Raw genomic sequence first — 26,281 nt, forward strand, 5'->3', positions numbered from 1 at the left:
GACAGTCAATACCAGGGAATGTGCCTGCTCATCCAATTGGTCAAAGTTACAATGAAAGAGCCATGGAAATGTCCAGGGCAATCTACTGGAACACAGTTCACCAAGTTTAGCAGGACCTTCTGACATGTTCTCATGTCCCTCTCTTTTCCATGATCTTCACAAACAAAGAGAAATCCCACTGCCAGCAAGCCAACGAGGAATCTCGAAATAAATTAATCAAAATAAAAGACACTGAATATTGTTTGCCAAATGTTTTATTGTTGCTCATACTTTTCAAGACATTCACTATTCTCAATATTAAAACACATTAGTGTAGTTGTTGCTGTAGAAAGCTTGTTTGCAACATATTGTATGGTGTTGATTCAGTAATATCTATATTATGTTAAATCACAATGCTCTGGTCCAAAAAAAGATCAAAAGAAAACATTGCTTTGGCAAAGAAAAACAAAAGCAGTTTGTGCAGCACATACTGTTAATTTGGTCAGAGATTCTAGATACACATTTACTTACATACAATAAGGTCCATCCATGCTATTTAAATGAACATAATCTAAATATTACAGACAGAGATTGCTCTAATTACAATCCCAAACTTTCACAAAATCATGACTGATTCTGTATATGCTATAGTTTTGATATAGCACATGTGATCATGATGTACATAAAAAACAGTAAAACTCTTACTTAATGTGAAATGAAGCAATTAAACTTGAATATTTTAACATTATAATGAACAAACCGTTTTGTGATATTACATGACAAAAAAACTATGATTTATGAACATGTAAAATTATGTGAAAATGTAAAATTATCGTTGTCCTTGCAAAGGTTCTGAATAGGACACAACCACAAAAAAACAACAACAATGATTTATTAAATTGTGACATGAAAATAGTGGAAAGATTTTTTTTCAGGTCAGATTTTGGCACCAAATTCCAAGTGTACATGTTTTAATTTTATAATTTATTAATTTAATTTATTGTCCCTGGGCATAAAACTGGGGCTTAGTTGGAGCTCATAGTGTACTATAGAAGTGTGGGAACATTGAGTCTATATTTACTAATCATGAGTAGGTTTTACATTTACATTTATGCATTTGGCAGACGCTTTTATCCAAAACGACTTACATTGCATTTCAAGGTACACATTTTACAATCTTATCGGTTCTTGCTTTCCCTGGGAATCGAACCCATACCCTTGCCAACACTACTGTTTGAGCTACAGGAAGGTTTGATAAGAACCTAGCTTTACACACCCACAAACCTCATGAGCATTAAAGCTAGGGTAGGGAATGTTTTTCACTTTTTGTTATACTGGTTGAAACTCTCATTTATCACTCATTTACATTTATCTTCCGTGGAAGTCTCGAGACCAAAAAATGTTTGTCCAAATATTGCATTCGGTCCGAATGCAATGATAGGATGTCCTACCTGTTAACGTATGAGGTAGCACTTCATTTTACAGTCCAGTTCCACATGTACATTATAATAATTACCTGAACTTAGCCCTAAACCTAACCTTGACCCATGTAGTTACCTTGAATTGCCCACTACTTTCTTAGGTAAGTACACTAAGTACACGTAAGTGCACATACTGTACAATAAATTGCAACTACATATGTATTTCCATATCTCCACGCACCCTGCTCGCGCAGACAACACATCATCAGCAAGTTTCACGAGGCTATGCAGACTTGTAGACACGCAGTCACCGAGCGCCACAAACAGTAGCCACTTTTTACAGTTCCTCCTGAACCAAAACAAATAAACTTATGCTGTGTTCACAGCATAACTACCATAACTAAGAGATGGCCACCCGTGACATTCTACTCAGAGCGGTTCACGTCCTCAGACTCTGATTTATACGTTTCTATGGTAACACTATCAATGACATAATAAATCTGCTGTAGTCAGGTGGTACAAGTAATGGTGATACAGGTGGTACAAGGTAATTTAACGCAGTCTCTTGTAACGCTTTGAAAACTCTGCTCTGGCTGTGTGTTTTAGAGGAGTTTTGGCTTTGGAGACGCTCTGAAGAGAGGGTGGGATCTTATGCTTTCAGAGCTAGCTTGCTATTGCTAGCCACTCCGTAATTGTCTACCCTACCTTTCATATTTTTAGCACTTGTGCATTGATTCTGGCCTAGAGCCCACTCTAACCCACCAGGTCAAAACATTACCGATCACCATTTACATCAAGACAAAAGACAACAACAACAAAAAAAGAGAGCGAGAGCTGTAGCTTGTATTTGACTACAAACGGTTAAACATCATGAATCTGTGAGATCAGAAAACAAAGAGATCTAAATCCATCTTAATCATAGACTATAGAACTAGCCTTCGGATCTTGCTCCAGGAAGCGTTTCAGGGTGTACGAGAGCTCCATTAACTTTAACGTAGCCCTAGCTGATGCTCATTAACCTGCTATTTGCTTTTCAAAATCCAACAAGCACAACAGACACATTTAGCCAATAATTAGCAGTTTCAAAATTGCTAATACTCAGTGCTCACCAAAATCATCTGTAAACTTTAAAGGGGTCATAGACTGAGAATTCAAATGTTCCTTGATCCTTTGACAGTTAAGAGTTTGTTATACTATAAAAATAACCTGTAAGTTTCAAAACTCAAAACTGCTTTTATGAAACCAAGGCCAGCAAACGTCAGGATCTAAAAAGCGGAGACTTGGTACGTCACAGGGCAGCTTTGGCCCCGCCCACTGGAGCGTTAGTGAACAGTGACATGAGAATGAGAAAAGATCGATACAAGATCAATAATACCATTACCTTCCAAACGATCCTAATGCTAGGATAGTGGGTTATTTTTCCCAACAATGTGAATGTCTCAGCAGCGCATTATTTGTTTGTATTCAGTGTATTTCACTGTGGAAAATTTCGGCGCAGGCTTTGCAAACAGACTTTGGATTTTACACCTCTGGTGAAAGCATTCGTGAAAGTGCCGAAATTGCGTTGCAATGATAAGATCTTTTCATATGCGATCAACAGACTGTCTGTCATCTGCTCAATGCTCCTCACTGCAACCTTTCATGTGATGGGAATAGATCATTATGATCAATACTTTTCACGATTCCTTAATCTAGTTAGCTGTAATAGTAAAAACGTAGTAAAAGTTTTAGATAGAGTTCCACATGTAATACTAGCTATTTCATATGCAAACATGTCAGCCAATCACAGCAGTGGGCGTTTACACTGAAGTCTCACAGCAGACATGCCCCTTAAAACAGAGCGGTCAAATCAGAGGCTAAAATCAGGCTTGGAAAAATGCCTTTTATTTATAAATTATGACAATTTTTTATGTTAAAATCATACTAACATTATAAGGGCACCCCAGGAAACATGATAAAATAATAAAATAATCCAGTCTATGACCCCTTTAAATGTTAGCTCTGTGCAACATGAGCTTTCAGTATTTCTCTGAACATTACCACTTTACTGATCCAATAGTGGGGCTTTGATAGCTAAGCAGACAAGGCTTTGGAATATTTAGATATATTATTTGAAGGACAATTAGCTCTAGATAAGCCATTTTCCATCCATTTCCATCTTGCAGCAAAAGTTGTACCGTTTCTATACCTTACTCCTAACCGAGGCACCCACATACCGATAAGGCAAGCTCTGGCCCTGCACTAGTTGCTTTAGTCTCCCACAGTACTGGGGTTAGCGCAACATGCAGAACTGCGCAGTGTTTTTATAATGCCTTCACTCTTCTTTCGTTGCGTGGACTGCAGTGCCAGGCTGCTGGTATTGTCCGTGGAGTCTTCCGTTTGAGCAGCCACAGCTGCAGCGGCTGCAGTCTCTTTGATTTGAATTTCCAGATGCCTTTGGATTGCCAAGCCAAGCTCTTCAGGGTCCACAGCTGCACCATACACCTCCCAGGTCATACCTTCAGCATCCCATTCCACCTCCTTTACAGGGGTCCTATGACACATGTGCTCTATTGTCAAAGGTGCATCCGAGGTAGAATCCGCTCTCAGACTAATTTCAGGAAACACGTGAGAAAGAGGGGAAACAAGGGAATCAGACATGGTCTGCACACCAATATCTCTGATTTCATGGTCAGATGTCATGGTCGTGGCATCTTTGACTGTCCTGTTAAGACTAGTCTGACCTGTCCGGTCTATTCTAAGGCAGGAGGAGTTCTGCCCCCTTAACTCGGATCCACAGCAATGGCCTGTACTCCGGCTGTCAAGTCTGGTCTCGCTGACAGATGACACAAGTGGTGGAAAACCAAGCAAGCCTGAATGAAGAAGTGATCTTTGTCCTGCACAGGGGTTTCCTGCACAAGGTGGCCGAGATATCAAATGTCCAGGGCATGGAACAACACTGCAAGCATTTCTCAAACAGGCAGTGTTCATCATGTGACCAGAACAGGTAGATCTATGGCATGCAGTTAAATGATGGCCTTCAAAGTTGCTGTGAGCATGGTCTTCTGTATTCACTCCCTGTGGTGTGAAGCTGTTGCTCAGACCTGAAGAACTCATTCTGCAAGCCACTCTGCAACAGCTGCATCCTGTCAGGTTCTCTGCAGGTCCATAACATCGACAACATCCCTCCCTGCAAACCAGACCCTTCATCCTTAAATCTCTATTTGTGGATGGCGAGTGTGGAACACAATTCACACCACTATGGACCTGATTTTGCCCCAGGAATAGATCCTGCGTTGGAGTCCTTCTGGGGGAGTCCTCCATGAAGCTCCAGGATTTTGCAGTTCCCCCATGCCAGATTACAGTCTCAGGGGTGCTGTTGCCACTGCGCAAGCTCCCCTGTTCATGGTCACAAACGTTCACAGGAACTCCAGCCGCTGGTCCACCCAGACTGATAGGCCTTTGACTGCATGCTGAACTGCTGACACTCTTGCGCAAATTCTGACGATACCATGCCAGCTCCATTCGTTGAGGAGGTCCACTCACCATTTCTACGGAGCTTTTGGATAAAGAAATGGTTGGCAGCTCATAGTCCTCCACTGCTTCGGCATCAACAGATCTAAGGCTGATGCTTGGGAGGTAGATCTCAGATGTAGGTCGTTGTCCTTCCTCCATAGTGAAATATCTACTGTGTAAAGAAAGACAGACAATGATACAACTAAGTATAAAATGTATAATTAATAAAACGTATTTATTTACACTATATATTTTAAACGATTAAACGTTTCTTAAGATAGAAGAGGCACACCGATTCTTCCTCTCTTTAGTTGTCTACAAGACAATCCATTGAATTTCTGATTAATCTGCTTGACCCTTAAACCTTTACTTTTACGGTATAAAGCTAAGATTTATTTTGTCCTTACTAAATTAAAGTGAATAGGACAAAGTGATGTCTAGGTATCTCTCCCTAGATAATTGGCCAGATTACAGATGGATAAACCCAATTTAAGTCTTAAGATCATTAGCTACAACATGGATTTCTCAGCTTCTCTCAGAAGGACATTAATCCAAATGGGGCTCTAGCACAGGTGGCCAATTCCACACCACATGGTCCAAAAAGGACAGGGGGTTGAATGTTGCAAACTGTCCTATACTTCATGGTATATTGGACCTCAAATCATTACTGTGAGAGTATTTCTCATTTCTATGAACTCTCGAGAGCACAGAGTGAATGTGTGTCAGGTCTGTTCATGTTTACATCACACTTTAGCCACTTTAGCCACTAGCCCAGACTTTTGGGTCTGTCACTCCCTACTGTCAGCACAAACATACTGCTGAATCCAAAATACAACACACTCATACTCTAATCTGTGAAGGCTATTCAAGGCACACGTTAATTCAGAATGATTTGTTACTTGCTATTGAGATGCCACTGTTTTAAAGCAACTTGTGCCTCAAAGGCATTTCAGAACTTTCAGGAGTAAACTCAGAAATAAACTTGCAACCTTTGTGTTATCTTTGTGGATACTTAATGATTAGGCCATCTGTGACTAGTTGAATCATACCATATAAATGTAACTTCCAAGGATGCCCACACAGAATCTGCATATGCAGAACTCAGAAGAAAGCTCAGCAGATTTCTGCAGAATTGCAACACGCAACATTCACAAAGCTTACAAATCTCTGATCCATTGTGTTTGTGTTTTTGCACTGTCTATAATTCAGATAACACGTTCTCATAAAAAGTTGTTTGATTCTATGGGAGCAGAAGATCTAAAGCCCATGTGTGCTAAAGCCAGTGTTCAGCATCCAGCTCATTAACTAAATCAAATCCACAAACATTAATAGATAACTCATAAAATAATAAAGTATAGGGCTACACTTTTGTTTTGTATCTGTAGGGTGGCACTATTGCGCAACAAGTGTTAATACTGTTATTACAGTTATTTCACACTATTTAATACTGATCATTAGCAGAGTGTTTCAGTAATAATAACAACAATAAAGCAGACCTGTACAAATGACTGTGACTCTAGCATAATGACGGATGTTATCTCTCCTCGGTTATCATGGGAGAACAAAATACTTATCTTCCAACTGCATCTAAAAATAACAGACAAGGTGTTCACTGTTAACCCTCCCCTTCCACCTCAACCCACAAGCTAACCTCCACCCATCCGTACTAGCTTCAGACTGGGACACACTCTTACACACATGCAAATATAAACACTGAATGAACCTCTCATCCCATACAAGAAAATCAAACAAGAAAGATCTCACCTTTTGATTTTTCTAGCAAGTATACATGGTCCAATCAAGGCCCTGTGCCATCCTTTGTCTTTTCTTCCTTGTCACCTTCACTCCCCCCCCTCCTTTTTAAAAACCATTCCTTTCACACTGAGCAGCACTTACTTTATAAAGACACAGCTACGGTTTCCCTCATGGCCACAGGTAAATCAACAACCTCCCTCCCTCCACACACACACACACACACACACGCACACGCACATACCTCCCACTTCCTCCTCTCGTCTCCTTCCCCTCAGTCCAGACAGCTTCCGCCTCCTTCACTTCTTTTCTCTCCTCCACTTGTGCTCTCTCGCTCCACTCTAAGTGAACAGGACAGAGTGGGTGTGTTGCTGGATTATCAGTTGTTGTCAGCTGATTACACACCACACACTCCCTCTCTGAGAGGAAATCCATGGTGGAGGGGGGAGGAGGTGCAAAGACACACAGACAGAAATGGTGGGTAGCCAAGAAGCACTGTATGCCCAATGGAGGGGGGCGGAATTGTGTGAAAGTGTGTGTATGAAGTGAGGGATGGGGTTACATGTAGATTGAATTGAGTTGTTAGAAAAGGAAATCAGATATCCTTGCGAATCAATATGATAAATACTCTTTCTCACACATAATATACACATAATATGTTCATTCTCTCACACACACACAGCTCCTGCCTCTTACTCATCCAGTCTCTCTCTTCCTGTTGCTATAGAAACAGCCATGGTCAATAGGAGCCCGATGAATTTTCATCATGCCTTTTTTTTTTTAAGTTGTCATGGGAACAATGAAAACAGTCTCTTGTGGTGCTGGGAAACCATTATGATATATGTCTGTGACTCATCTATCTGATTCACCTGTTCATATACTTGTCATTGCAGTCTCACAGATTACCTGTTCCATAATAATTCTAGTTCAAAGGTAAAGCAAAAAGAAAATCGTGACATGCTGTTTTGTGTATAAACATGCTGAGTTTAACACATTTTTAATCGCCCTATAACAAACCTGAATGTTTTTTCCCCTCTTTACAGAGACATTTGGAACCTGTTGCAGTAAGGACATTTTGTTGGCATAATAACACAGAAGCTGTCTATTTGTTGTTATTTTAAATCAGTTTTAAAGGTGTATTTGCTAAAATCCATTCGTTGGGACTACATAACAAATCTTTGTTGACATAAAGTCAAACTGGTTTGGGTTCCCAGCATGCTTTGCATGGGACTAGATTACATGCATCTATGGCTGCATCCAAAATCGCAAACTCACTTGAGTAGGTACTTATTTTGAATAAGTACTTACTTTTTATTTTTTTACTTTTTTTATTTATAAAACAACCTTGGTTGACCCAAGTGCTGTACAAGAAATATCTAGTTCCATCCCCAAAATTAAAATAAACATTCACAATACATTAAAGGCACAGTACAAATAGGTTTTTAAAAGACTTCTAAACTCAGACACTGTGGATGCTGTTTTGATAGATGACGGCAATTTGTTGTATGTATGTATTTTATAGTATGAATGTGATATTGACGTACTACATTTGCCATATTGTCATTATCATGTGACCTACCAGCGCCAGTTGCGTCGCTTCACTCCCATTCACAAATCCTCTCCAGTGGCCTCATGGAACAGTAAAGTGTCCATCGTAAGCACACTTAAAATTCTTGCCAGAAGTAGTAGTAGGTTAACTGGGTACTTTTTGCTTCGGACATACTTTTTTTTGTCACATAATATTTTCACACTCTATATAGTAGGGAAGTATGCGATTTCGGATGCAGTAGTGCTAACATGCACTGTTGCTAGTTATATATTCATACATTATATATTCACTTGAACACATCAAAATGTATTGGAATTTACTAAATTCAATTAGATTTCTTCTATGTTGGAGATCTGAGATGAGTTTACAGTAAGTTTGTATTGCAATCTAATGCCGTGTTAACTACATTTAGATGTATTGTGGGAACAGCAGACGTGTTGCCTGATCACAGCCTTGATAAACTTCCCCTGTTGTCCATGAGTTATTCATTAACACTTAGTGAATGCAAACTAGGCTCTTGTGGACACCATAACATTCAATCTGTAGTTATTAAACCACAGTCTATGAGCCTTATGGTGGTTCCATAAAGTAAGAGTAGTAACATCCACATGTTAAAATAAAAAAATCCGAACTATAGCTTTAAACAATTGCCACAATAGCTCTTTAGGTTGGAAGTCCATGTAGTGTGCTATGTGTATGCTCACTGCACTGCATCAAGGTTTTGTGTTTGTTTGGAAATAAATACTGCAACTGGCAGAGCACATATCGGCCACCTGCTTAAGCCATTGTACGGTGTTGATTAACTAACCTGGGAAGCCTCAGGGAGACTGTAGTACTCTCCTGTAGGGTGACCAGGCTGTCAGAAGCCACAGCTTACTCTCAATGGGACATCAGGAAGAGTGCCAATGAGACGGCCTCTGGGCAAAATGGGAAACCGCTGATTGGTGATTGTATTGGAGAGAGCAAGACACTTTATTCAGTTAGGAGTTAGACAGACTGTGGCCATCCATGGCTGGTGAGTAGAGGATTATTGGAAACAGTTGTACAAACCATATACTTGAGACCTATTTTACACAGATATAATACTATGTGATAGTGGATCTTTAAGACAAACATACATTGTTTGTTTTACCAGGCTGCAAATATTTGATCAGTGCTCTGTCATCTAATGTGACCTAAAATAAGTTGCGCCAGACACGTTATTATGTACTATGTATGTTAGTTGCACCGAAGACATGATGGTTTAGTGCTGTCATAGCGACATGTATTTCTGTTTGATAATGTGATATGCCATTAGACGCTGCTGAACATATGGTTGACCCCCCTGTACACTAATAATCTTCATGTGCAATTGAACAATTATTGACCAGTGAGGCATTAGAATGTGCAATTGTAAATATGTACACTTAAATGAATATATAGTTCACCCTTTTAGCTTACAGATATCAGTTAGTATCATAAATGCCAAATTCTTATTTAAATGACTGGTTAACTCAAAAATTAAGATTCTGTCATCATTTGAACACACAAAAAAAGATGTTTTGAAGAATAGATTTGTCTTACAATGAAAGTCAGTGGGGTCCAAAACAACAGACCCCACTGACTTTCATTTTATGGAGACAAAATATCTTCTTATATGTTCCACAGAAGAAAGTAATACAGATTTGGAATGACATGAGGTTGAGTAAATGATGACATAATTTTAATTTTGGGTCACTATGATGACTTACTATGAACATTTAAAAACTTACTATGAACATTTAAAAAAAGCACTGACTACATTTAAAAGTAAGCAAACAAGCTTAACATTATGGTATTATTTTATTTAAAAATATATATATTTTAATATATTTTACATTTTAACTTATAATTAATTATTCCATGTAAGTTTTACTTTTAATTTCTGAATGATGTATTAAATCAACTACTATACCTGTTACAAAGTTCTGGTTCACCTGCACTGGATTCCTTAAGGTGGCTGCAGTAACTCCCTTAAAGTAAAGGAGAAAACAGGTTGTTTTTCTAGAAATACTGTGCTTCTTGAGCAGCAGAAACACAATGTGCTCCACCTCTTGCATGCAGGTCTCCACTAACGTGTGTTGACACAAGACACTTGACACGTCTATTTAAAAGGCATGAGAGAAAGAGACTGTCCAATGGTGTCACACAGCAGGTTTAGTTAATGCAAAGCCATGTTCTCTGTTGTATGAAACACTGAGTGAGAGGTGAGGGTGACCGTCAGCTGAGTTTATTTCGTGTCTGTGACATTAGATCCACTTGTAGCACTGGCTTGTGGACTGTCTGGAGCATTTCTGTTCCTGTTGCTGTTCGGCCTGTCAGTCTATCTACTGTGGAGGAAGAGGCGAACTCAAACACTCTACAGGGGACTGACACCAACCACCCCCACAATCCCACGATGCACCGCTCCAGTGCTTCAGACATCAGAGAGCAGCAGCTATGGGTAAATAACAGTTGTTGCTTGTCTAGAAATGACAATAATATAAGATTTATACTGTATCATTCATTGCATATATATATATATATATATATATATACTGACATGTAATGTGGATTGAAGTGCATTCTTATAACCTTTGAACTTTCACAGCTCAGGTGATGTTCCTTTCGTCGTGCCTCCTCAATTCAAGAGAACATCCCAATTAAACGAGGGGAAAGATGGAAGAGAGTATACTGAGGAATGGGAACTCCATCCGGACCTGCACAGCCAGCGAGGCTCTCTGACAGTAGGGAGTATGTCAGGACTGGAATAAAGGCATTTGATGTCAGAAATTATGATAAAAAGAAAGTATAAGAAGAATCTTATGACTGTCTTTCGTTCTGCTCTGTGGTTTTTGAGGTTGTTTTCCCCTGGGCTCCATAAGGCCAGACCTGTACCAGCTCCCAGAGGAACCCAGTGAATGGGCCCTTCCCAACGGCTCAGCGGTTCGTCTGTGGTTCGCTCTGCGGTACCAGCAGGAGAGAGAGCAGCTGGTGGTGTCTCTGCTCCGAGCCGCTAACTTGCCTGTTCGGTGCCAGAGTAACGCCACACTGGTCAAACTGCAGCTGTTGCCGTCTGACGACCGACGACACCGGCAGGCCAAAGCACGGCGGAAAGGATGTCATCCGCAGTTCAACGACACCTTTGTGTTTCAGGTAGAGAGTCTCTTCTGTTGAACATCAGCAATCTAAGATGGTCTCTCTGGATGTGGGTACAACAGCAAAATTGTCCTCATTCTATGAAGATTCAAGTGCTTTGGATGAGCGTTGCATGATTTGTTTGTGGATTCATTTTCAAAAACATTTCTGTTCTAAAAAATGGAGAAACTTCTTGAAAACAGAGAAGACATTTCATAGTTGATGTCTCCATCTATTGGCCGTTGCTAGCAGGTTTCACAATAGGGCGCTTAGAGGAATGTTCTGGGTTCAATACAAGTTTAGCTGTTGATTTTACCACACACATTCATTTCAAATTAATCCCCAATTAAAAATAAAATTAAAAATAAATTATAATAATAACATTTAAAAATTAACTAAGATAAGACTTTTTAAAGATTTTTATAAATAATTGCAGCCAAATTTAAAATGGATTATAATATTTGGAGAGATTCATGGTTACATCTGAAATTGGTTGTTTGTCATGTTATATACATTATACTTTCTGAAGGTGTAACAAAGTATTATAATGTATTATAACTGTTTACAATTATTCATGGGACCATACAACACATTATAAGGTGTATTATTAATGCATTAAAAATACTTTTATAACACATTATATATAAAGGCTTCAAGTAAAGTGTTACCATATTTTTCACTGTTTTTGAAAGAAGTCACATATGCTCATCAAGGCTACATTTATTTGATCAGAATGTTTTGTGTGAAATAAAAAAAAAAAAAAAAAATCATATATTTTAAAATACAATTTATGTGTCACATGACACATGATCCTTCAGAAATCATTCTAATATGCTGATTTTGTGCTCAAATAAAATTTCATATTATTGAAAACAGTTCTGCTTAATATTTTTGTGGAAACTGTGAATTTTTTCCCCATTTTTTTTCAGGATTCTTTGATGAATAGAAAGTTCAAAAGAACATTAATTTGAAACAAAAAAGCTTTTGTAACAATATAAATGTCTTTACTGTCCCTTTTGATCAAATTAATTAATCCTTGCTGGGGGAAAAAACGCCCTCAAACTTTTGGATGGTAGTGTATGGTCAAAATAACCTGATTCCTGTGCCTTGTAACAGGTATCTAATGGCTGTGTTGACCAGTGCTCTCTGAATATGAGCATGTACACTGTGGACCATCAGAAGAAGCACCATCTAGTGGGTCACATTCTGATCCCCCTCAGACATTCTGAAATAAAGGAGGCAGCAGGCAAAGTGCAATGGAGGGATCTGGACAATGAAAGTGATCAAGTATGATACTTTAAGAGATCTTAGGATATTAAAGGAATAGTTCACCCAAAAATGAAAAATCTGTTATGATTTACTCAATTTGTTCTAAACGTGTGTGAATTTCTTTCACAAAAGAAGATATTTTGAAGAATGTGGGTAACCAAACAGTTGGGGGTCCCCATTGACTTCCATAGTATGAAAAATACTATGAAAGTCAATGGGGAACAGAAACTGTTAGGGTATCCACATTCTTCAAAATATATATTTTTGTGTTCAACAGAAGAAAGAAACTTACAGGAAACAATTTGTGGGTGAGTAAATAATGACAGAATTTATATTTTTGGGTGAACTATCATTCTGTCATCATTTACTCACCCTCAAGTCTTTCCAAACCTGTATAACTTCCATCTGTGAAACACAGTAGAAAGAAAACCATTCAGGTTTGGAATGACATACAGTAAGGGTGAAAAACTGAATTATGGCTTTAATCTGATTTCGGAGCATTCTGTGGGAAAGTGTGCTGTACTAAACGTACTGAATGTGTGTTTTTCTCTGCTGTTGTAGCCCCTCTCAAAAAATGGTGACATCCAGGTGTCTTTGAACTACAATCAGTCCCTACACCGCCTCACTGTGGTTGTTTTACGAGCACGAGGGTTGCAGTGTTCCAGTGATGCAGGTGAGAAACAGAGCAGTAAAGAATACAACGCAGTTACTAGAAGTCTCTGCACCTTTAACTCACGTGTAAAACGAATGGTACAGGTGTGTGTGCCCAGGTTTCTCTAAAGATGCATAATCAGGTGGTGAGAAACAAGTGGACCTCTGTGGCAAAAGGAAACGATCCATCCTTTAATGAGAGGCTTACCTTCAGACTCCTCCCCGTTCAGCTGGACACAGCCTTTCTGACACTACAGCTTCAGCAGCCCAGCACAAAAGATCCTGGTAAATGTCAAGCAATCATTTCCAAGACGACAGGGCACCACTCACCTGCACTATCCTGCTATTATTAAAGGGATAGTTCACCCAAAAATAAAATTCCCCTCACCCTCATGTTGTTCCAAACCTGTATGAATTTCTGTCTTCTGCTAAACACAAAAGAAGATATTTTGAAGAATGTTGGTAACCAGACAGTTGATGGCATCCGTGAGCGTTCTGGCGCAATATGGCTGCCGTCGCATCATCCAAGTGGATGCTGCACATTGGTGGTGGTTGAGGAGATCCCCCCTTTCTATGTAAAGCGCTTTGAGTGCTGAGAAAAGCGCTATATAAATGTAATGAATTATTATTATTATTATTATCCACTGACTTCCATAGTAGGGGAAAAAATACTATGGAAGTCAATGGGTGCCGTCAAATGTCTGGTTACCAACATTCTTCAAACATTCTGTTTAATAGAAGAAAGAAACTCATACAGGTTTGGAACAACATGAGATTGAGTAAATGACGACAACATTTTCATTTTCGGGTGAACTATCAGAAAAAACAGAATGCAAAACAATATATTAATATTACTAAGTGGACATAAATAAGAACTAAAACTGAACTATAACAAAAACTGAACTGAATAGAAATAAATGAAACCTGAATGGTAATATAAAAAAAATAAAAAACAACCACATTACTACAAATTAAACCTAAATTTAAACAAAAACTGAAAATATGGATAAAAAAAAAACTCATTCAAATTATTATTAAAATAACAGTATAAATAATACTAAAATAACCATATTGATACTACAAAAAATATTGGTTGCAACAAAGAAAAATGTAGGCCTACATTTCAGAAATATTTAAAACAAACAAATGTTGTGGTGTAAAATGAATAACACATTTAAAATTCAATAATTAAACAAATTTGTGCTGATCAAGTTCATTTATTAAACTTTTCACTGAAATTGTTATACTGATAATATATGTAATTAAAAATTAAAGACGTGTCACATATGTGTCTTTATCTTTACTGAGTCACTCTATTTTGTCTTTAATGCCAGTGTCGTTGGGGATTGTGGTCATTGGGCCGTTCATGTATGCAAGGGGCAGAGAACTGGAACACTGGAACGACATGGTCAGCAAACCACAGGAGCTGGTCAGGCAATGGCACCCACTGGGATCCGCTGACACAGTACAGGGCCCTCACTGAACAACATCCACTCAATGCCAACCTCCCTCTCTTTGAAAAGAATGGTAGACTTGTATTTAAGGGGGAAGTGTTTTTTCAGGCAGGTTTGTTAAGGCTGATGTCAAAAAAATCAAATGAAATAAAAAAAAAAAAGTTAAAAGAAAAGGTTTATTAATAGCATACATTTGTGAATGAGTTTGCTTGTAATAACTTAATTTAAAAATAATAACAGTCCCATCAGAACATTTGTGTGACGATGCAGGAGGTAAAATTACAGTCCAGTTGTACCACAGGGTTCCCACACTTACCGCACCTTGACCCATACATTTCCATGACCTTTCCAGTTGTTTATGATGGATAAGGATTTTGTTTGAAAGCCATTCTCCAAACCTCTTGTCCCATGTAGTGTCACAGGGATCGCTATTGAATCGCTCAGTTTGATTGATTCATTGAAAAGAGCCAATTCAAAAGAATGATTCACTTACAAACTGGACATACACAACTGTTCAAAAGATTGGGGTCAATATGTTAAAAACCAGTAATGATGCATTAAATTGATTAAAAGTGACAGTTGCTCCTTTAGACTTTCTATTAATCAAAAAAAAAATTTAATAATATGAGTTTCCATCATTTTCAACACTGACAGTTGAAATGTTTCTTGAGCAGCGAATCAGCAAATTAGAAAGATTTCTGAAGGATCATGTGACGCTGAAGACTGGAGTAATGATGCTGAACATTTTTGCCATCACAGGAATAAATTACATTTTAAAATATATTTAAATAGAAACCAGTTATTTTAAATTGTAATAATATTACTGTTTTTTTCAGATCAAATATATGCAAACTTGGAGAGACTTCTTTCAAAGACATTTACAAATATTACCGACCCTTTGAACAGTAGTGTAGCTTGAGCAGGTTTTACTCTACACAAAAGCTAAATCTAGTCACACAATATTAATATTCCAACTTTTTCCATGTCTGTGGGGCTTTAAAATGAACTTTAAAACCCAATTATGTGTAACACTGATCAAATTTGTTAAGTCTGCTTCCACCTGGACTCGCAAAAATGTAAACATAAATCACCATTTTCATCTATAAATCCATTTCCCTGGGTGCATTTTGCAACATGGTTGCATATTGTGACCTGGGTGAGTGTAGCTGCTCTGACCCTGAACGCTGGGTCTGGATAATCCACTACTGTAAGGCCTCTTATGGACTAATCATAGTTCAGAAAGGCTAGCAGATTGCAGCTCGGCGTCCACCTGTTCTCATGCTCTACAGCCAGCATCTAAGACTTAAACTGCCTGGACACAGCGTGTCTTGTGACCTGGGTTGTGATCCTGGCACTCATTTGGTACCCTTAGCAATAGGAAACCAAGAGCGGTAATATTCCATGTTTTTTGTTGCTTTCAGATGCATTCTCTAATACAGTGGTTCCCAATTCCAGTCCTCGTGACCCACTGCTCTGCACATTTTGTATGTCTCCCTTATTTGACACACCTGAACCAGATCATCAGCTCATTAGGTGAGACTCCATGAACTGAACTGAGTGTGTCAGATAAGAGAGACCTACAAAATGTGCAGAGCAGTGGGTCACGAGGACTGGAATTGGGAACCACTGCTCTAATACAAATGGCTGAAATGAGCTCCTTAAATGTCAGGACGTGGTTAACACCAGATCACCTGTTTAGGCCACCTTATTAATAAATCCAAAAGCACTACGATGAAGCCTCACATGAGGGTATGAAGCACGGCTGCCCTCAGATTCCTGTTTCTCGGTATGTTCTTCACTGAGCATTTGATAACTTTATAAAATTTGGGGCAGCTGCCCAGGTGGGCAAAGTTCGGTAAGCGGTGTCCAGTCTGGTGGCCGTGTTTTGCGCCCCACAGCATTGTGGAGCACCTTTGAAGCACTTCTACTGCCACAGAGTACTGGCCGTTAGTCCACTGTTTCAGCCTGACCAACGTCACAGCCGAAGAGAAGCCGAAACAGTACCGCGAGGTCCCACGGAACACACGTTCCCCTTCGCCGAAATATGCCCCTTCCTCCCAGGAGAGCATGGAGCCGTCCTCTTCACCCATGTCAGCCAGGTTACAGAGGGCCATAAGGCAAGAGCTCTGCAGTGCCTCATTTCCACTGTGCTGGAGAAGAACCGACACCAGTCGTGGGACAGCTCCGAGCCTCAGGAATCGCTCTTGCTGCAAGTCTGGCAAGAAAGTAATCACACTTACATCTCAAACTCCAGGGTCAGCATCAAGATATAGGGTGCTAAGCTCTACTTAGGGGCGCCTCAGCTCAGTTTTTCATCTTAGCCCTCCTTAAAATCTGCAATGAAGTTGCCAGCCTCTTAAAGGGATACAGCCAAAAATGAAAATTCTGTCAACATTCATCATATAGTTCCAAACCTGTAAGCATTCCGTTCTTCTGCGGAACACAAAAGAATGTGTTTGAAGAACATTGGGAAACAAACACACATTGGTAACCCATTTGACACTGAGAGATTTCTCAACATTTCTTCTTTTAAAGTAAAAGATTTTTGTTTCAGTATCCCTTTAAAAATCTGGTGTGATCTTTCTTCACGTTCTCTGAAAACAGCAGCTGCCGCAAGCTATTTAAGGGTTATTTCACTCCGAAACCTGCCAGTAAGTATTTTACAGTTTTTGTGACAGTTTGTGTATTATCCGGCAGTGTTCATACACAGCTCTTGAAAGCTCCACTTCTCTATCTCTTATGTGAACACCATCTGTTCCAGTGTAATCATTACAAAAGGCAGGCAAACCATTACCACTGAAAAACATGCATTTTCAAACACTTTCAAAAGTGAAACTATTAAATGTTAACAATTTTCTGAAACCACTCTTTCTTCTGAGCCACATCATCTCAGATTCAGGTTCAAAGCTGAAATCCTACAATTGCCTCCAATACTGATCAATTGGGGTTCAATACCTTTGTATTCACAGATAGGGTGCTTCAAATTGAGTCTTACTCAATGAAATATGACTAATGGCCTTTCACATCAGTACTGCTTTTAAAATCTATGGTTTAGAAGAAAAAAGGGCAAAAGTTCAGGTCCACTCACTGCTGTTATAGCAGATCCTGGCGATGGCCTGGCTAACGTGAAGGAGAAGGTCCTGGTCTTGGCTTAGCAGTAAGGTCACAAGGGCAGACACAATGCCCGTCTCAAAGCATTGCTCTCTCACAGGAGCTAAAGAAGAAATTATAGAATAATAAACAGATTTAGAGCTCATCAACTATACTAAGTATACAGTTAGATAATGAAAACATTAACATAAACATGTTTATTAACACAAAAACAGTCTACATAAAACATTTGTTCTTACCGTCTCTGGCCAGTTCAGCTACTAGTCTGGCAGTGTGAGTAGTGAGAGTGCTTTTCCTTCTTAAAATCTGAGCCATAACAGGGAGGATCCCGCTTTCTACCACCTGCTCGGATATGCCTTTCTCTAGGGCAGGGAAAATACGTTCATTCTAAACAATCGAGATGCACAACTGTTCAAATGTTTGGGGTCAGTAAAATGCATTATTGTTTTAAACTAAATCACTTATGCTCACTAAGGTTGCTTACAGTTACAAAGTGATTTCGTGAAATATTATTACAATAAACAATAACGGTTTTCTAATTTAATATAATTTAAAGTAATTTATTCATGCAATGGTAAAGCTGAATTTTCAGCATCATTACTCCAGTCTTCAGTGTCACATGATCCTTCAGAAATCATTCTAATATGCTGATTTGCCGTTCAAGAAGCAGTTCTTATTATTACCATAACCAATATTTTTAGACTTTTTTTCATAACTTTTTTGTTTAATAGAAAATTTTAAAAGAACAGCATTTATTTGAACAATCTTTTGTAAAATAAATGTATTAACTGTTTTTATTTTTTTATTTTATTAATTTAATGAGCTCTTGGTTAATTAAAAGTACTAAAACTTTCGGTAACACTTTATTTTACAGTGCCCTTGTTACATACACAGTACACGTTACACAATAATTGCATGCAACTAATTCTAACCAAAACCATAACCCTATAGTAACATGTTGTTTAATAATGTTGCTCAGTACTTAAATGTAGAATTACACTGTAACAAGGACACCTTCAAATAAAGTGTAACCAAAATTTATTTTAAAATTGTACAGAGATGAACATTTTTATGGTATTATATATATATAGGCTATTACAAACCCATCCCTCTGAAAGACCAACAAATTGGATCAACTGTTTCCAACAAGCTAGATCATTGTCCAGTTGCCCCGAGTGAACATTTGCACTTTCACACAAATTATGTTTCCACAAACTACAGATGTCGCTCACAGCTGGCTATCTGGATGCTTGCGTGCAAGTGAACAGTCTGGCTAATCGTTCCTGTCACTCAATGGCTCTCACAGAGACAAACACGGATTAGAGCGTCTCTGTTTTCGTACCTTCTCACGGCCACCCTCGTTGACATAGTAAGTATGGTTTATCACTTATGCCCAAATGATTTGTGATAAGCAAGGGATAATGCACAGTCAGCTGGTCAATGATCGTAAACTAAACCTGACACTTTCATTTCAGTACATAATCTGACTGTACATTATCCTGTATATTATTTTTACACATAAAACATTGATTAAAGTTTAAATGATCTGAATATGTGAGAAGAAAGAATATGTAGAGAGGTACAAAAAACATGAAGCTAGCATAGCTATAAAAGAAATGTTTGGAAACAGTTTGGAGGTCCTTGCGCAAAATGTTCAACTATAGAGTGTTGGGATTGACCAATCAGAATCGAGTATTCCAAAAAAAAAAGGGCATAATAACCTGTGATAGTAGCCTCACTGATGTCTAAAGCCAAAGAGTAATTACAATACACACTAAGCAGCTTTCAGACCTCACACAAAGTTCTGGCACATTCTGCATCTAACTAGTTCAAACAAGCTCATAATAATAATAATAATTGACAACAGTTTCATTTTACTTTCTTTTAATGAAACTACTTTATAAAGGCATAATGTATAAATAAATGTCACAAAATATTATTACACCCTGTATAATGCTCAGAGGGCATGATTTTTGGTAAACAAGTCCTCAACTAGTACTATACAAGTCCGCAGAGTTCTTTCTCAAGTTTATTTAGACATGACTTACGTAGTTAGACATGTGCACCAATACAACTACAGGTACATTTTTTATCCAGCTCAAATACATAATCAAAATTTTTAAATATATAACAAAAACATAAAATACTCACTTCTTTCAATGGCAACATTTAGCATAGTCTCCAAATAGGGTTTTAGTTCCTCCTCGACAAGTTCTGTGCTCACACTGATGACCTCTATTGCAACACTTAATGAATCTGAGAGGAAAAGAAAACGTATATCAAAATGTACATCCTCCGTACAGTTTCTATTGTGTCTGCTGTTACTTACCTTTGGGCGAGCTGGGCAGCGGACGACTGGCCCCCATCTTGTCCATATGTCTGTGTGAGTTTGTGATGACCTGTTTAGTTCTCAGCGCTGCTCGTGTCCCAGATTAGGACAGCCTAGACTGCGTTTCTGTTCTAAAATCTCACACAGCTCCATCTCTTGCTTTGTATCTGTATATATTTCTCCTTTTTTTTGTGTCCCCCACCTGCTTTGTTTCTTTCCACTCTGTCGGGTTTACATGTATGTCTGTGACACAAACTCCTCCCTCCCTCATTTATTTTCTTCCTCTCAATCCCTGTCTCTCCATTGCCTGCTCTGATTGAGACCTTCACTAATGCACTCCAAATCCTCTAACAAAAAGCCTCACAGTGGACAGGCCGCCTGTAGGTGACACTGTGAACTGCAGCACGCTCACATCAAATATCTCCTAGAGGGCAGAAGAGAGTGGAACAACAAACAGACAATGTCATTGGCTGAGCTACAAAACTGACTCCACGGTGAGGATTTTCTCTGCATGCTTGCCAGGGATTCAGAAAAGCTGCTTTGTGGGGGAAATCTTTTGAGGAAGCACAAAAGATAACAAAGCAGTTCAACTGAACATAATTGAAAACAAAACAATTAGCTATTATTACTATTTGAGTGGATGTATAAAACCAATAAATGATAACATGCTACGTGGCTGCTTCTGGATTGCGTCCGCTCATCCATGTTTTGTCGTTCAATGAAAATCGCTGATTGATTCTCAATACCCCACACAATTTAAAGTATCATTCCGGCCCGTAGCACAAAGCGTGCGAGATAAGTAACGCGAGATAATGGGTGGATAATGGGCAAAGGGTGCGAGATAAGTAACGCGAGATAATGGGTGGATAATGGGCAAAGGGTGCGAGATAGTAACGCGAGATAATGGGTGGATAATGGGCAAAGGGTGCGAGATAATTTTAATACTTAGGGTTAAGGTTTTGTTCAAATCCTTAACCCTAATTATGAGCAATTGAAATTGCAATTAATGTATTTTATATTGTACATTTCAGCCATTTGCATTAGAGTGAATCCTTTGCTCTGTGAAGCAATAAAAAAAGTTATAAATTGCTTAAAAAAGGTAATGCTTTTAATACAAGCATATGATGAGCAATCTGCAAAACTTACCGAGTACAAGCTATAGTCGTTCACATACACGATCAGACACAAACAGAAAAAGGAAATAAATAGTCTGAAAATCAAACAATGTCCAAGAGAAGATATGTTCTTAGTCAAACTAAATTGCTCAGAGATTGTAAGATGAAAGTACAACAGAATTAAAGAACATTTAAGAGATAAAATACAACATAGTGCCCCCCCTCCAAAAAAATGCTTGCATGCTACTTTAATAGCATACATTTTCTGTGTACATCTGTTTTTTTTTTTACCACAAACAAACAACAAAACATAAGGTTGAGAGCGACACGTGATTGGTAAAATATAGATCAAAACATCTGCTGAACACCCTCTCAGACCCATAATATTTTCTTGATTGACTATAAGTGAGAAAATAATCAGTCTTCAGAGAAGTGTAACATTTATAAAACTAACATTTTCTATGAAAAAATTTTTGCACTCAGAATTCACAGTGTCTCTGTGTGCCTCTCAGGCACGGGACGTTACGCAAGACCTGCACTGGTGGGGTTGAGTCCACTGGAAATGGTTTCGTATCCTACAGAGACTAGCGTCAACACGCTGCTCTCCATCTCCGTGGACTGTTGAACCTCAGGAACAACAGAATCCAGCCGCATCTGTTTTCCTTTCTTCCGTCCCCTTTTGCCCTTTTCTTTAGGTTTGCCGTCTTCCGTGGCAGCTTTGGGCTTGCGGTTGCGTTTCCGAATCCTTCTCACTGGAAGTTCGGGTTTGGGGTCCGTATTCCCAGATAGGATTCGGATTTGTCGGTCGATGACGTTATCTATGATATCGAGAGCCACGTCCATCATGCCGTTACCAAGCCCATGCGTAACATTGGAGAACAAGCGGGTATTCATGGGGTCGTTAAAAATCTTCCTCATCTCCTCGAGATAGTTCCTGTTTAACAGTAAAAAAACAACCAAACTAACTTTTTGAATCAAAGCAGAAACATTTATTGTTCTTTCTACGGGCCTACTAGTACTTTACCTTGTTTCAATGATTTTTGACCAGTGCTGCACCTGGTTTGTTTCAGGTAGCAACTGTTTAGCCATATTCTCATAATCGACATACTGTAGTGCAAAATCCTTCATGTCTTTGCAAAGGGCCGCTGTGTCACCTGAAAATAATTAAAATGTAGTTATACATGTACACTTAGTAGCCTAGAATCTATATTCATTTCATGTTGTGTCTAAAAGAAATGAAAATTTGGTCATCATTTACTCATATTTTCAAGTGTATGGTCCAGACTTACCTTCAGTTAGTTTGGAAAAGGAACTGGACACTGCTGTGTTGGTGCTTGGTGACAGTCCAAAGACATTTAGGGACTCTAAGAGTGTTTTCTTACTAGCCGGACCTCGACTCACTCTTGTGTAGGCAGCCAGAGAGCGGAGAGACATCTTCTCTGGCGGTTCCAATCTCCTCTTCACCTCATCGTATTGGATCTGGTACTTGCGAGCCTTTGAGCTCTTCATGTTAGGGTCCAGCAGGGAGGCTACCTCTGCAAAAGGGACCTGCAGTGAGTTCACTGCACCATCTTGAGACGATGCGGCACTCTGGCCTTCTGACGGACCTTGTGTTGCCACGTGGCCTTGGGTCGGAATATGAGCCTGTGCTTCCATGTGGCATTGCTGTGGGGTCTGCAGATGTGGAGCAGGCTTGATGTGTGACTGAGTCTGGATGTGAGTTGGCATGTGGATGTGCGACGGGACTGTGTGCGGTACAGCGTGACAGGAGACTTCTTGAGGAACCACGTGCTGCGAGATGATCTGTGCGAGGTTTGGAGGTTGCGGCTGATACATGGTTATAATGGGGTTGCTGACAGAGACGTGGACGATATCGCTGTTCTGGGGAACAGCGGACATGTGCATACCTGCAGACGGATCCATCTTTTCCCTCTCGCCAGCACAATGATCATCAGCTTATTAATGCAACTTTGTATCTAACAAAAAAGAAAATATTAAGAATGTGTGGTTAAATAAACCGATATATTATGTATACTTTTCAAACAGGTCAACATAAAACACTTAAGTAATGTGATGTGAAATAGGATATTCAATCAGACTAAATTAAGGGCAGACTTTAAACTAACAGCAATCGCTTTGATTGAGAAAAGTATATGAAAGATGGGGAAAGGGGTTGAAAAATAAGAGTTTCAGAGGTGGAGCAAAGTGTCTCGTTTTTGATGAAATTTTATGAATGCAAACAATTTAGGAACATGTATTAGGAAAGTAAACTAAATAGTCAATTTTCATTCAGTGTTGCCAATTTCATAGCCCTTTTGGTAGTATTAAGACATTTCTATATTTTGTCAAATAATTTTTTTTCCCAATGCCACAAGGACAAGATGTTTACATTTTTTAACTACAGTAGCTGCTGGACAAAAAAAAAGTTACATAAATGTCAATGCTTTTACATGTTTTTAGTTTGTTCCAAAGGTTTATGTATAATTTTTTTATTTATCAAATGTAAGAAATCTGATTCGCAAAGAGTCCAATTCTTCTTATGTGTATTAATTTATTAATGTGAATTCATTCGTATATGAATTAATTCGAAATTGTAAATAGTAAACAAATGTAGAATTGTTTCTTTTTCCAGTCCACAAATCCAATATTTTCTTTAATTTGATGCAAAATTTGTTTTGCATTATTCCATGCTTTGTCCCTACCCAATAAAACTCTTGCTGCTGCAAAAGAGAGACCGAACAAATATAATTTCTCATGACCTAACGGTTACATTGATGGTGTAAAACATCAACATTGTCATATATTTCGTCAAATATACAGGTGAGAAGTCTGAAAACATGACCCACATTACTTTTTTTTTTTTTTTTTGACAGCGTCACCTCTGCGCGAGACGGCTGAACTTTGAAGCGCGTGCTTGTGAGCGCGCGGCGGTATGTCTTTTCCACACACTCTTGAGTATTGAACATTAAAACTAACCGGTAAATAAAACTGGGCTGCAACACATGCATTTGATAAAGCATGAGTATGTGATTTAATGTAGCGTTTACTTCACATAAAGAGAAAGCTTAGCTATACATATAAAGCCTGCATAAGTCAGTGTTGACTTTGAGAGGAATGATAATCTACTTGTTTTGATCAACAGTAGGACAGGCCAAAGCCACCATCATGTTTGAAACTTGATATTCCACCGTATTCATGTTCTCAAAAGCGTCCAAACCACCGTTTTATTCGGACTGTTCTGGTTACGAACGCTAACCTTGAATCAGACACAAGTTACCGACAGCATTCTTACTTACCGCTCAATGGTTAGAGTCGTATTTAAACCTTACTGATCCTAGAACAGTCCATGGCGAACCGCTCGAAGATCTCCTTCTTCACCGATCCTATTTCGGCGGGTTGCAAATCAGCAGACGGGGCACAGGCGCCATAGCTGCCAAAGATCGTACGCTCATTGGCCAATGTTCCTGTCAATCATGTTCTCTGGAAGCGCTTATTCGTGGAGACCTGTGTAAGTCATGTTACGTCAGAGAAAAGAGGCGGAATATCCGGAGCTTAGAACGGTTAGGACCACAGTCTATGGGTAGGACGTGAACAATGCTTCCAGGTGTCTCCCTGTTTGTCACATAATGTTTTTGACAAAAGCAAGCAGTGCATTTGAATTGGTGTACATTTAATATACAGAAGTGGTGAAATACGATCAAGTCAAGGATAATTTTCATTAAACAGTAAAAAACATTAAATTAGTTGCCATGTTTAAATAATAGGTCGCTTCTTTGCACTGCAGTGTATCGATCACAGCTTGGTTTTCTTAAATGTAATAGGAACTTTACCAGAGAAACTCATTCTTGGTCATTGGATATGTTATTTGTATACAGTTCACTAGTTCTTTTCTGCACTAGATGGCAGTATTTCTTCTCAAATGGCTTTATTTCACCATCTCTAATGATCTCATTAGATGCTGCCCATCCCAAAGCTGCAATGTTTATTTGCTTTTTCAGCTAGTTGGACAATTAGTCTTAAGTGCTAATTATTAAAGCCAAACCCATTATCTTGATAATCTTGCTAGTGGAAGAGAGATTTAGGAGACTGGGGAGCTATTAATGAGAGGATTTGTTTAGAGATGTTTCCATGGGAAGAGAGGTGATGTCTCTCCATTTTCTGTTGTTGCCTCCTGACACAAAGAATTCATGTATCTGCCCATTATCAATTGGTCACAAATGAAGTGTCAGCACAGGAGGCGCAAGGGGACCAGAGATGGAGAGACGGATGTAATATGTGCTGGAAAAGCACAAATATCTCCTCCTTCAGCAACCTCTGCATCAGGCGTGTCAGGTCAGATTGACATAGAAATCAAAGGTCTGCCAGGACTCATTACTTTTGGTCTTTTTATATGCCCAGGCTATAAATCATGCACGTTTACACGCATCAAATTAAAGACTTTGTATGCATTTTTGAAGCTGATGTTTTAGCTTATTTTAGAGGAGGGGTTTGTTATTTTTTCTTTGATCAGCAGACAAAAGCCCTCTGTGGTGATCTTGTGAGTGGATGCAAAAAGATTTTTGAATACGCTGCAAAAATGAATGCAATTGAATAGGCATTCGCAATGTTTGTTGCCTATCTATCTATCTATCTATCTATCTATCTATCTATCTATCTATCTATCTATCTATCTATCTATCTATCTATCTATCTATCTATCTATCTATCTATCTATCTAATCATATTTAACTGGTTATTTGCCTTAATGAAGCAAATCAGTTTCATTCTCATTCTAAACTTCTTTATTGTGAAACAAGATTGATGCTTGGTACATTAGTAATGTGGTTAAGATCCTCCATTAACAGAAGAACAACCCTTCTCGCATCTTCGACAGCATGTGCCACTTCAAACGCTATCTTACAACAGTATCTAGAGTGCCTGCGGCAGCCAATGCTAAACGTTCTGCTGCTCTCCCGCTGCCAAACTCTAGGGAAGGATACAGACAGAGGAAGCAAGGATGTCTAAGTATTTTAGCATTCAAT

At 38.8% G+C, this 26,281-nt stretch overlaps 4 protein-coding genes across 6 annotated transcripts; 1 reads left to right on the plus strand and 3 right to left on the minus strand.

The window, feature by feature from the left end:
* Nucleotides 1-3,263: 3,263 nt before the first annotated feature.
* Nucleotides 3,264-10,287, minus strand: LOC311306491 (uncharacterized protein). Of its 3 annotated transcripts, XM_084434925.1 has the most exons (4): nucleotides 10,130-10,287; nucleotides 9,005-9,113; nucleotides 6,892-6,988; nucleotides 3,276-5,067 (listed from the first exon to the last, which is right to left on the minus strand). In XM_084434925.1, exon 4 carries the CDS (start codon nucleotides 5,052-5,054, stop codon nucleotides 3,651-3,653), a length of 1,404 nt encoding a protein of 467 aa, XP_084291051.1. In that variant the 5' UTR covers nucleotides 5,055-5,067; nucleotides 6,892-6,988; nucleotides 9,005-9,113; nucleotides 10,130-10,287; the 3' UTR covers nucleotides 3,276-3,650. The 3 variants fall into 3 exon arrangements, with proteins under 3 accessions (XP_084291053.1, XP_084291051.1, XP_084291052.1); XM_084434926.1 differs by lacking the exon at nucleotides 10,130-10,287 and having other exon boundaries at nucleotides 9,005-9,133; XM_084434927.1 differs by lacking the exons at nucleotides 9,005-9,113; nucleotides 10,130-10,287 and having other exon boundaries at nucleotides 3,264-5,067; nucleotides 6,660-6,928.
* On the plus strand, nucleotides 9,036-15,310 carry syt15 (synaptotagmin XV). Its single transcript, XM_084434928.1, has 8 exons — nucleotides 9,036-9,211; nucleotides 10,468-10,657; nucleotides 10,805-10,947; nucleotides 11,054-11,349; nucleotides 12,448-12,618; nucleotides 13,162-13,273; nucleotides 13,357-13,536; nucleotides 14,586-15,310. Exons 1-8 carry the CDS (start codon nucleotides 9,205-9,207, stop codon nucleotides 14,732-14,734), a joined length of 1,248 nt encoding a protein of 415 aa, XP_084291054.1. The 5' UTR covers nucleotides 9,036-9,204; the 3' UTR covers nucleotides 14,735-15,310.
* A 190-nt stretch (nucleotides 15,311-15,500) lies between these two features.
* On the minus strand, nucleotides 15,501-20,392 carry LOC311306497 (rap1 GTPase-GDP dissociation stimulator 1-B). Its single transcript, XM_084434933.1, has 5 exons — nucleotides 20,146-20,392; nucleotides 19,968-20,072; nucleotides 18,056-18,178; nucleotides 17,794-17,919; nucleotides 15,501-16,920 (listed from the first exon to the last, which is right to left on the minus strand). The coding sequence occupies exons 1-5, from the start codon at nucleotides 20,189-20,191 to the stop codon at nucleotides 16,445-16,447; spliced, it is 876 nt and encodes a 291-aa protein (XP_084291059.1). The 5' UTR covers nucleotides 20,192-20,392; the 3' UTR covers nucleotides 15,501-16,444.
* An 839-nt stretch (nucleotides 20,393-21,231) lies between these two features.
* Nucleotides 21,232-24,708, minus strand: LOC311306493 (uncharacterized protein). The gene is made up of 4 exons (XM_084434929.1): nucleotides 24,557-24,708; nucleotides 22,550-23,236; nucleotides 22,285-22,414; nucleotides 21,232-22,194 (listed from the first exon to the last, which is right to left on the minus strand). The coding sequence occupies exons 2-4, from the start codon at nucleotides 23,181-23,183 to the stop codon at nucleotides 21,783-21,785; spliced, it is 1,176 nt and encodes a 391-aa protein (XP_084291055.1). The 5' UTR covers nucleotides 23,184-23,236; nucleotides 24,557-24,708; the 3' UTR covers nucleotides 21,232-21,782.
* Nucleotides 24,709-26,281: the final 1,573 nt, after the last annotated feature.

Source organism: Rutilus rutilus (genome assembly GCF_951802725.1).
Source record: "Rutilus rutilus genome assembly, chromosome: 16".
Classification (NCBI taxonomy): domain Eukaryota; kingdom Metazoa; phylum Chordata; class Actinopteri; order Cypriniformes; family Leuciscidae; genus Rutilus; species Rutilus rutilus.

What these genes read in the sequence shown, in the direction of transcription:
- LOC311306493 (XM_084434929.1), bottom strand. Translation starts at nt 23,183, where the DNA reads ATGGATCCGTCTGCAGGTATGCACATGTCCGCTGTTCCCCAGAACAGC. An exon ending in CTTTTCCAAACTAACTGAAG is followed by an intron (nt 22,415 to 22,549) that starts GTAAGTCTGGAC and finishes AATTATTTTCAG; the next exon opens with GTGACACAGCGGCCCTTTGC. An exon ending in TCAAAAATCATTGAAACAAG is followed by an intron (nt 22,195 to 22,284) that starts GTAAAGTACTAG and finishes ACTGTTAAACAG; the next exon opens with GAACTATCTCGAGGAGATGA.
- LOC311306497 (XM_084434933.1), bottom strand. Translation starts at nt 20,191, where the DNA reads ATGGACAAGATGGGGGCCAGTCGTCCGCTGCCCAGCTCGCCCAAAG. An exon ending in AAATGTTGCCATTGAAAGAA is followed by an intron (nt 18,179 to 19,967) that starts GTGAGTATTTTA and finishes TCCCTGCCCTAG; the next exon opens with AGAAAGGCATATCCGAGCAG. An exon ending in AGCTGAACTGGCCAGAGACG is followed by an intron (nt 17,920 to 18,055) that starts GTAAGAACAAAT and finishes TTTCTTCTTTAG; the next exon opens with CTCCTGTGAGAGAGCAATGC.
- syt15 (XM_084434928.1), top strand. An exon ending in AGGCTCTCTGACAGTAGGGA is followed by an intron (nt 10,948 to 11,053) that starts GTATGTCAGGAC and finishes GTGGTTTTTGAG; the next exon opens with GTTGTTTTCCCCTGGGCTCC. An exon ending in GCCCAGCACAAAAGATCCTG is followed by an intron (nt 13,537 to 14,585) that starts GTAAATGTCAAG and finishes CTTTAATGCCAG; the next exon opens with TGTCGTTGGGGATTGTGGTC.
- LOC311306491 (XM_084434927.1), bottom strand. Translation starts at nt 5,054, where the DNA reads ATGGAGGAAGGACAACGACCTACATCTGAGATCTACCTCCCAAGCATC.